Source organism: Alligator sinensis, unplaced genomic scaffold, assembly GCF_000455745.1.
Source record: "Alligator sinensis unplaced genomic scaffold, ASM45574v1 scaffold505_1, whole genome shotgun sequence".
Classification (NCBI taxonomy): Eukaryota; Metazoa; Chordata; order Crocodylia; family Alligatoridae; genus Alligator; species Alligator sinensis.
In genome coordinates, this window is record NW_005841940.1 from 2,683,487 (window position 1) to 2,696,136 (window position 12,650).

At 44.0% G+C, this 12,650-nt stretch overlaps 1 protein-coding gene across 1 annotated transcript in view; it reads right to left on the reverse strand.

The window, feature by feature from the left end:
* Positions 1 to 12,650, reverse strand: part of CABIN1 (calcineurin binding protein 1) — a 210,814-nt gene that overhangs the window by 111,473 nt on the left and 86,691 nt on the right. The window contains exon 28 of the mRNA XM_025199243.1: positions 5,816 to 6,144. Within this exon, the coding sequence (XP_025055028.1) occupies positions 5,816 to 6,144 (329 nt within the window). The remainder of the gene's footprint in view (positions 1 to 5,815; positions 6,145 to 12,650) is intronic.

Genomic DNA, 12,650 nt, shown 5'->3' on the forward strand with positions numbered 1-12,650 from the left:
TTCACCCTCATGGCAAACGAACCGTATCTAATCTATTTAGATATCTAGGTTTTATATCAAACTCGTTGCCACGATAGCTAAACATCCTCCTCATTCCAGGTGTTACTATATATGCTCAGATGTATTTTATTTTTTAAATTTACTGATGAGGAAAACTCCCATAAAGGACATAATGGAGGAATATTACATCAGAGCTCCTTGGCACTACTCTGTGGAAAAATATGAATCAATGGACCAAGACACAAAATTCCATCCTCAGAAGTTATGTGGTATACACAGTCATATTAGGAGAAAGCAACAGAACTTTGGGGGGAAGCTAAGTAGCAGTTTATCATCCAGCAAAAGTAAAGATCTATAAAACCCTACTAAAGTGTACAGAAATCAGCTTATCAGCAATGAGGAAAGACTTAGTGTGAAATGAAACGGACAGGATTCAAACTTGCAGGCTCCAGAATACATGGTTATTCAAATCATATATAGACCACCATTTATGCCATCCTCATCTGTGCTATTTATTGCCCAGAAGATACTCAAATGTCATGAATTACTAAGTGCATATAAATACTTGTTTGTGTGATTGAGAGGGAGAGAAAGGAAGGGGGAAAGAAAAGGAAATATTTTGCAAGGAGATCCTCAGCCAAACATATGCTATCCTCTGAACCACTGTACTGGAAACAGACAGCCTTTTTTGTCGATGTTGATACAGAATAATTTGTCAGCAACAGCAAAGACAGATTGTGAAAATCAATTGCTGCTCTTAATTATTGTATTTTTAAAGAAGAAATTAAACTACTGTCATATACAAACAGCAAGAGGGTGTTTTCAAAAACAGCCATATTTAATAATTATTTTTTGCTTCATAATGGCTACCAGGTAGCCAACCTGAATACTAGACCTATTCCACTGGGTTGATAATACATGCTTACAGCTCAATTTTGTATATTTTGTGTCATTAATATATTTTCCACTAGAATGCGAGCAGTACAATTGTCTTCATCATTACTTTCCCTCACAGCTATTAGAGTACAAAATGGAAACTTATTGAGTAGGTGGAGCGAGAATGTGATGCAAGAAGGCAATGTGATCAGTGGGTCACTGCACTAGCCTTTTACATTGAGAGCTGGGTTCAAAACCTGATTTTGACCAGTAAAGGATTGGTAATTTCACACTCTTATTAGAGGTGCACAGATGCATCAGTCCCATATCGGATCGGAACTGATTTAAGGAAAATTGACATTATCGACAACTGACTTTTTTGGCTGATGTGGTCAATAATGTCTGATAAATGCCCCCATGTATGCACACAGCCCAGCACACATGCAACCAGAAGCAGAGCCTGGCAGCATCTGGCTGGTAAGTCTGTTGTGTGGGAAAGGAAGGGGTGGGGGTGGGGGGCCAGACTGAGATTTCATAGACATTAGGGCTGGAAGGGACCTTGGAAGATCTTCGAGTCCAGCCCCATGCCCCAGGGCCAGGAAGTCAGTAGGGATCATAGGATCCCAGCAAGATAAACATCCACATTTCTCTAGAAGGTGTTCAAAGTAGGTGCTTGAACCACATCTGGCGGCAGTGGGATAGGGCATCCTATTCCAGACCTTGGGGGCTCGGACAGTAAAGAAGGTTTTCCTTATGTCCAGCCTGAAACGGTCATGGAGGAGTTTGTGACCATTCGACCTTATCATCCCTTGGGGCATGCTGGTGAACAGATGTTCCCCCAGATCCTGATAAGCATCCCTTATAAACTTAAAGGCAGCTATCAGATCACCCCTGAGCCTGTGCTTTTCCAGGCTGAAGAGTCCCATAGCTCTCAACCTCTCATCATAAGGTCTGTTTTCCTGACCTCTGATCGCGCACGTGGCTCTCCTCTGGACTCTCTCAAGCTTCTCCACATCCTTTTTGAATTGCGGAGCCCAAAACTGGACGCAGTACTCCAGCTGCGGCCTCACCAAGGCCGCGTACAATGGGAGAATGACGTCTTGGGATTTGCTTGAGAAGCATCTATGGATGCAAGCCAGCGTTTTGCTTGCTTTACTAGCTGCAGCATCACATTGAAGGCTCATGTTCATCTTGTGGTCAATCATGACCCCCAAGTCCCTTTCATCCATAGTGCTAGCCAGCGTAGCACTGCCGAGCCTATAAGCATGCTGCGGGCTTTTCTTCCCAAGGTGGAGAACCTTGCATTTTTCAGTGTTAAACACCATCAGGTTCTTGTCCGCCCATTTCCTGAGCCTGTCAAGGTCAGCCTAGATCACCCTCCTGTCCTCAGGTGTGGATGCTTTACCCCAAAGTTTGGTGTCGTCAGCGAACTTGGCCAGTCCGCTTCTGATATCAATGTCCACATCATTAATGAAGATGTTGAATAGTATAGGCCCAAGGACAGTGCCTTGGGGGACCCCACTGGTCACAGCGCACCATGACGATTGACTACCATCAACCATCACCCTCTGGGTTCAACCACGGAGCCAATTCCCCAGCCAGCGGATTGTGGTGAAGCCGAGGCCACAGCTGGCCAGTTTTGCTAAGAGGTGATCATGTGATACCAGACAAAAGGCTTTTTTAAAGTCAAGATATGACATCAATATCTTCTCCCTTGTCCAGGTGATAGGTCACCTGGTTGTAAAAGGAAATAAGATTGGTCAAGCAAGACCTAGCTGCAACAAACCTGTGCTGGCTATCCCTCAGGATGTTGCCATCGGCCAGTCTGTTAAGAGTGGTCCCTTTGATAATCTTTTCTAAGACCTTCCCCAGAACAGAGGTCAGGCTGATGGGCCTGTAGTTGCCGGATCCACTTTCCTCCCTTTCCTGAAGATAGGCACCAGATTGGCCATCTTGCAATCTTTGGGCACTTCACCAGAGTACCAAGAGGTCTCAAAGATCTGTGCCAGGGGCTGAGCTGTGATGCTTGCCAGCTCCTTGAGTACCCTGGGGTGTAAACTGTTAGGGCCAGCTGACTTGAAGGTATCCAGCCTCTCAAGGTGTTCCTCCACAAGGTCAGCATTGATGGAGGGTAAGGAATCTCCCTCACCCAGGCCTTCCCGTCCCATAATGGGCAGGGGCATCCCTTGGGACTGGTGAAAAACAGCGGTGAGGGAGAGAGGGAGTAGGACTGGGGCAGGGCCTGCCCAGCCAGGGCAGAGCACGGGATGCACGTGAGCAGCTCATCTGGGAGGCATGGGAGGGGCAGCTCCTGCTGCTGCATGCATCCTGGGAGGGCATGGGGAGCATGTGCTCCCAGATCTGCGCACGGGGCAAGGGCAGGCTGCTGCTGAGAGCTGTGGCCATGGCATTGCCAAGCTGTTCTTGGCAGGGGCCGGGCCAGGCTGTGTTTGGGGCAGGCAGCAACGGCGCTGGCAGGAAGGCTTGGGGGGACCATGGGAAATTTTAAGGTGGCTACAGCTCCCCCCATAGCCCTCTCCCAGCACTGCTGCTGCCCACCCTGACCACAGCCCCGTCCAGCCCCCACTGGGAAAAGCTCAGCACTGCCCCGGCCTCAGCCTGCAGCAGCAGCCCATCCTCACCCCACGCACAGATCCGGGAGCACATGCCCCCCATGCTCTCCCCCGTGGTGCATGCAGGGTGGAGCCCCCCCCCCATGCCTCCCGGATGAGCCACTTGTGGCTCCATCCCATGCCCCACCCTGACTGGGCAGTGCCTGCCCCAGCCCCACTCCCAACCTCACTGCAGGGGTCTCTATCTTCCACCTCCCCCACCCCTTCCCCCACAACAGACTTACCACTAGGCCGCATATTGGCAATCGGATTGGTATCGGCTGATATGGCTCCTTAAAAATCAGCCATCAGTATCAGCCCAAAAAAATCTCTATTGGTGCACCCCTAACTCTTATTTATGAACATTTAAAAACCACTTTCCAAACTGGATTGCATTGGCAGCTGCTACTCAAAGGCCAAGGGCTGCAAGAGAGGTAACCAAAGTTCTACCTCAGGTGGACTACAGAAATGTAAGAAGAAACTTTCACAGCACCTGGATACAGTATACTTTGCCTCACACTAGCTACAGGCAACCAAATATTTCTCATAAGCACAAAATCCTTAAAAGAAAAGGATAAGGCATGTATGAGGTACTCAAAAAATCTGCATTTGCAAAGATCAAAACTCAGTGCGTTTTGTATGCTACTTGATTATGAAGGGAAAAGAGAGTCCTCTGTAGAAATATGGTTACCTGGCTTAAACATAAAATACAAGAAGCCTAAAAAAAAGAAAAAAAGGAAAGAGTTTAAAAATCAAGTGAGAGAAGTTGTGACAGAGGTCTTTGGATATTATTTCTACCAAAAAAAGAATGTGCAAAGAAGAGGACAATTCTGTTACCTATCTCAGAAGGGCACTGCTTTCACTATAGTGCACAAGACTCTGAAATGCCTCATTTAAACCAACACCATAAGGCTATAGAGCAATAGTCCTCTTCAGAACTGCATTAAGACCCTTGAGTGGCTTTTATTCAGTGACTGGTCCTTTTGGGGGATATACATATAGATCACAGAAGAGGCATATTCAGACATGCAGGATCCTTGTTTAGCAGTTTGGGCTGATATAATCAAAGACGTGACAAATTTCCCACAAGTCCTATTTCTTATTTTCACCACTTTTTAGTGGCTGCTAATACATACATCTATATATGGTATACATCAGCTGGTTTTACTGACCTCTAAGGATGACTTTGAACTGCATGCCTTTCTATGAGTTAGGAGAAATGTGTTCCAGTTATAAAATTTTGGACCTTATCAAGTGTGCAAATGTAGTTAGATATAATGCTTCTATCTTCAGAATTGCTTTCCCTTTCCTGAGCATTTCTATGAGAGCACAGTTTTTGAGCAACCATGATATTTCAGTATCTCAAAATGAGAACCCAACCTCTGTAGTTCTTCTCCCAACTCCAGATAGCACAGGAGTGGAAAACCAAGCCTAGTTTTTCAGCCTGCTTTCTCCTGGGCTCCTATTTAACACACACCTTGAATCCGACCCTTGAGATACTATACTTGCAACTGAGGATGAGCTGAAACTTATTTTCAGCATATTCACGTGCCCCTTTGGAAAATGGCTCTTCTTGCTATCATATATGCACCAACTAATACATTTATTACTTTAATTAATTTTTCTAACAAAAACATAAAACCAGTAACTTAAAATTAAAAACTGAATTGAAAACATACCGTTGTACATTCATCCCTCAGGTGTCTTGTGCATAATGTTTGCCTCTTAAACAAAAGCGGCCATGCAATTTTGCACACGCGATTTTTAAATTTCAGGCTTTATTTAACAGTTTTCCCTATGCCTTGGAGATAGGTAAGTAACAGTATCCTCATTCTACAGAGGAAAAGCCTGATTTATATAGAAATTAAATGATTTAAATGCACTGTGTGATCAGTTGTTCAGCAAAGGTAAGAAATTATTTTTGTCATGTTTACAAGCGTTTCTTTATGAACAAACTATGCTTTCCTGAAAAAATTCTCCAGACGGGGAAAAAATAACCTGAATTAACAACAAAACAAGAGTTCTCAATTTAGAATCATAGAGAGAAAAGGACCCTCAAGGGTCATCTAGTCCTACCTCTACATAGATGCAGGTTTCTTGGATGCTTCATTGCTCTAATACAAGGATTAGAGTGAGTTTGGTAGCAAGAGATTTCCCCATGCTTAATGTTAACCCAATCCAAATTGGAGTGAAACACTTCTGCTTGCAGTACTTAATAAAAGCTAACTTGAGAAGTCCTCTTAGCCAATAAAAACTACCAAGCAAGCTGTAATCACCTGCTCTGGTTTTAAACACAGCTCACCGGCTATTCTGTCAGTGGCGCTCACCTTGTGTGTTTTGCTGTATGTATACAGATAGGCCAGTCTGTAGAGGCTCTTGTAGTGCTGAGGAAAACGGCTCAGACATAAACAGAAGGAGGCAATACACTGCTCTGTCAGGAACTTGCGCTGCTCCTCAAGATCTGCTGGAAGACCCTGGGGAAATTCAGATGCATCTGCACCAGGTTCTGCTTTCTTTTTGCAGTCCCACTGCAAAGATGGGGGGATGGTAGCTTTAGTGGGATTGCCTGATGATGCCGGGGTATCTAAATGAAATTTTTGGCCACCAAGCTCAGTTGCGTAACATTCAGAGTTCTCTGCAGGTTCTTCTGACTTTCCTGTAACTGACAAATTAACAAAACTCAGCATTTATGTTTTTACTATCGCCTGTACTGAAAAACTTTTTTCCCATTAAAATACATGTAGAATCATCTGTGTACTTCCTTGATATGCACATGACAACTTGTGGCGTTTAATGAGCAAATCATCTTCAGATCCCAGATAAATGGAAATAGCTACCTTTATTACCTCCTTCATACAGGACCTTTTATTGACCAGAAACCTATGCAAGAATTTATATAATGTCATAAAATAAGGAAGGTGGGGAGAAAGCACAAAAAAATCCTTACAACAGAATTGGGCACCAAAAGGTACAAGGGATAATGTTGTTGACTTGATAAGTGAAATACTACTATTTTAACTACCTATTAAGAGGAAGACAATTTTAGAATCATATGATTTAGGGACAGTAGATACTGAGAGAACATAATCAAGTGACTGTTAACCTTCTCTTTGATAAGACCGAGCTTCTTTTGAGTCTCTCTTTATAAAACATGTTTTCCACATCATGAATTATTTTTTAGACTCTTTTGTGAATCCTCTCAGATTCTTCATTGTCCTTTTGAAAATCTATACACCAGAAAGGAACACAACATTCCAAGTAGGACATGTGTGTGTGTATGCACATGCACGCACATACATACACATACACCCACAGACACACATACATAGACACACACAGACATAGACACACACACACACAGACACACATACATAGACACACACATACACACACACACATACATAGACACACAGACACACGTATACATAGACACACACAGACACACACATGCACAGACGCACATACATATACACACATATACACACATGCACAGACACATACAGACATATACACACACATAGACACACACAGACACATATACATAGACACACATACACACACAGACACACACATAGACACACACATACACATATATACACATACATGGACACACACATATACACACATACACATGCACAGACACACATATACACACATATACACACAGACACACACATACACACATACACACAGACACATACACACATATACACACATATACATAGACAGACACATACACACATATACACACACACATATGCACACAGACACAGACACACACACATACACACATATACATAGACACACACATATACATACATATACACAGACAGACACATATACACACATACACACAGACAAATACACATATACATAGACACATACACACATATACACACAGAGACACATATACATAGACACATACACATACACACACATACACACAGACACACATACACACACATATACATAGACACATACACATACACACACATACACACAGACACACATACACACACATATACATAGACACATACACATACACACACATACACACAGACACACATACACACACATATACATAGACACATACACATACACACACATACACACAGACACACATACACACACATATACATAGACACATACACATACACACACATACACACAGACACACATACACACACATATACATAGACACATACACATACACACACATACACACAGACACACATACACACACATATACATAGACACATACACATACACACACATACACACAGACACACATACACACACATATACATAGACACATACACATACACACACATACACACAGACACACATACACACACATATACATAGACACATACACATACACACACATACACACAGACACACATACACACACATATACATAGACACATACACATACACACACATACACACAGACACACATACACACACATATACATAGACACATACACATACACACACATACACACAGACACACATACACACACATATACATAGACACACACACATACACACAGACACACACACACACATATACACACACAGACACACATATACATAGACACACACATACACACATATACATAGACACACACATATACACAGACACACATATACACATACACACACATACACACAGACACACATACACACACATATACAGACACAGACACACATATACACATACACACACATACACACAGACACACATACACACACATATACATAGACACACACATATACACAGACACACATATACACACATACACAGACACATACACACGCATATACACACACATACACGCAGACACACACACATACACACAGACATATACACAGACACACACAGACACACAGACACACATATACATAGACACACACACACACAGACATAGACACATACACATACACAGACATACATAGACATACACACATGCATATATATACACACGCATACACACATATGCACACATACATATATATACACACACGCATACACACACATACACACACATGCATATACACACACATGCGTATACACACACGCACATATATATACACACACATATACACACATACATATATATACACACATACACACACGCATATACACACATACATATATATGCATACACACGCATATACACATACATATATATATACACACGCATACACACGCATATATATATACACACGCATACACACACATATACACACACATGCATACACACATACACATACATATATATACACACGCATACACACATATGCATGCATACATATACACACGCATACACATGCATACACACATGCATACATATACACACGCATACACATGCATACACACATATATATACACATGCATACACACATATACACACCACACACACACACATGCACACATACATACATATATACACACACACACATGCACACATACATACATATATGCACACACACACATATACACACACGCATACATACATATACACACGCATACACACGCATACACACACATACATATATATATACACACACGCATACACACATACATATACACACACACACGCATACACACACATACATATACACATGCATACACACACATACATATGCATACACACATATACATATGCATACACACATACACACACATATGCATGCATACATATACACACGCATACACATGCATACACACATGCATACATATACACACGCATACACATGCATACACACATATATATACACATGCATACACACATATACACACACGCATACACATATACACACACGCATACACACATACATACATATACACACATGCATACACACATATGCATATACACATACATACATATACACACACACGCACACGCACACATACATATACACACACACGCACACATACATATATACACACGCACACATATGCATATACACACATACATACATATATACACACACACACACACATACACACACACATACATACATATATACACACACACACCCCCACACAAGCTGTGAAAACTTGGGAATATCATTATACTTAATGTTTTTAAAGTACTATTTATTTTATAATCATGTTTTGATCCAGAACTGTTTAACACATTCAGTGAGTCTCAATCATTCCAGTTTGAGGAAGACCTTTTTAAAAGTTTGAGAGTTTTAGAGACATTTTCAAGGTACCCATTATGCAATGTTTCAAAACCAACAGAAAAGTTTAATAATCCTCAACACGTTCCAGTCATTCCAATACCTTAATCCCTCCAGTGGGCAGCAGGAAATCTGTCAAATTTGAGCAATCGTCTCAATTTACTATACTGTCTTGATAGTGTTGTCACATTGGTAGTTGGATTAGATGTCCTTCCAGCATCCCAGTTAAGTTTAGACCATCATGGGGTACCACCGACATGATTTTTGTTGCATGACAGATCCAGAAATGTAGAGAGCAACACCAGGAGCTGTTTATGGCATTCATTGACCTAACCAAGGCCTTTGATTCCATCAATCGTGAAGCTAGATTTGGTTGTCCACTGAAGTTCATCAATGTCCTCAGGCTACTCCATGATGGAATGACCATCACAGTCCTTTGCAATGCATCAGATGGACCTATTTACTATCCGTATTGGTGTCAAGCAGGGCTGCGTCACTGCCCCAACCCTTTTCTCCATCTATCTTGCTGCGATTTAGATTCTTATCCATGACTGCCTTCCTCCCAGAACTGGGGTTGAGTATCGAATGGATGGTTAGCTTTTCAACCTGAAGCGCCTCCACAGCAAAATTAAAGTTACCAAGACTGACATCACCGACCTTCAGTACGCCAATTACTGTGTTATCCTTGTACACACTGAGACTGATCTGCAGTCCACCCTTGACCTTTTTTCAGGTGCCTATCATAGCTTAGGACTCTCACTCTAACATTGGGAAGACTGACATGCTTCGTCAGGTTGCCCCAGAACAAGCTGCCCCGGCTCTCCCCACAAATAACCATTGGTGGAGAACCCCTGGAAAATGTCGAACATTTCCCATACCTTGGCAGCCACCTCCCCTCGTCAGTCAGTCTTGATGTAGAAATCAAGCATAGGATTCGCCGTGCCAGCGTGTCCCTTGGAAAGCTGTTTCACCAAGTCTTTGCCAACTCAGATTTGCAGATGGAAACTAAGATCCTGGTCTACAATACAATGCAGTGCTTATCCCCACACTCCTCTATGGACGTGAGATGTGGGTGACATATCAAAGGCATCTTAAGTTCCATCAGTGATGCCTCAGGAAGATCCTTCGCATTAGATGGGAAGACCACTGCACCAATGCCAGCATCCTCTCTGCAGCTAATATAACCAGCACTGAGGCAAAGAACATGAAACATCAACTCCACCGGCTGGCCACTGTGTGAGGGTGACTGACACTCGTCTCCTGCAGCAAGTCCTCTTTTTTCAACTCGGTCATGGTAAGAGGACCTACGGAGGACAGAGGAAGTGCTACAAGGACATGCTGGAACCATATCTGAAGAAGGGCAGCATCAACCTTACAAACTGGAAAGTGCTCGGTGATAACAGGTCTCAATGGCGCTGCACCATACATCAAGCTACGGTCCACTTTGAAGAGAACAGTCTTGCTCAGGAAACTGAGAAACAGCAGAGGAGGAAGCAAAGTGCACAACAGCCTGGACAAAAGCTGTGTCTCCCTCTGCCCCCTGCCTCCAAGGCACCACCTGTCATATCTGTGGAAACACTTGCAGAGCACAGATTGGACTGTTCAGTCATCTTAAAACTCACCAATAATCCCCACCAGTAGACATCATCCTCGTATTGAGGGATAGCCAAAGAGGGAGTTGGATTAGAAAGGTCCTTTTCACATATATCATATACTCTGGTGAATGCCAACAGTGCATACATGTTTATGCAAGACTGTAGCAAGTTGGGGTCCCAAGGGTGGCCACGATACCCCCTGGTGGCTCCACAACTGTGCCCCACTCTGCTCCTAGGGCACCTTACTTTCTCGCCCACCACGCCTGGAGAGAATACTAGTAATAATAATAGGGAGGCTGCCTGTGACCCCAGTTCAACTGGCCCCTCACTGGGCCACTCTTGTCCCAGGCCCCTCAGGGCAGCCAAAGCCTTAGGGGCTAATCATGTGGCACCAATCCTCCGCCACACCATGCCCCAAGCCTCGTGGGTGTTATCATACCTTTGTTCACCTGATGGGGCTTTGGCCTCCTTGGCCTCTGCCCCCTTACTCTTGCTAGGTCTTCTAGCCTGGTCCCACTGTGTCAGTCTTGGCTTTGAGGCACTAGCTCTGGTTCATTCCTTCCAGTCACTGGGCCCCTGCCCCCAGTCTGCCAAGGCCCAGGCCCCTGTGTGGCTGTGCCCCTCTCTCAGGCACTGGGCCCCAGGCCCCTGTCTGGCTGCACCCCACTCAGGCACCGAGCCTCAGGCCCCTGTCTGGCTCTGTGGCCTTGCATTTTGCCTCTCTCTGGGATCAACAGCTGCTCCTGCCCTAAGCCTGCCACTGGCAGGACTCAAGGTGATCAGGTGCCCCACAGGCACCAGTGGGACCTCCGTATACCACTCCTTACAGTCCCAAACCAAACTGCCAATGTAAACTGTAACGAACGCTAAGCTCCTGGGCTACAACATAAACGAGAAGCAGCCTTCTGCCCCTTTAAGAGGGAAAACCTTCCCTCACCCTTTGTGCCAGCACCCTCCCAGCCTGGACTCCTTGCGAGCTCCCTGAGCCTCAGTGTTCCTGCAGGCAGCAAAGCAGACAGCCTCGCATCCCTGGGTAGCTCTGCTGGGCACGAGCTCCTAACATGGCAGTTGGCAGGGCTACACTGGCTTGCCAGCCCAAGCCTCAGGCTTATATGCTCCCATAGCCCTGTGCACTTCCTGTCAGCAGGTTACCTGCACGTGTCTACTGAATGTCTCATTTGCTCTGTGGCCCTGGTAACCAGCGGCTGCTGCACCCTGCCTAGCCTGCAGTGCTCCCTGGTTGGGCTGCTTTTATTTTAAAGGAACAGGGAGCACCAGGCTCTCTGTTACACAGGTATAAAAACCAGCTTCTGAAAACTCATGCAATTCCAGCAGCTTAAATCACTATAAACCCAGAAAACATTTATAGTAGTGA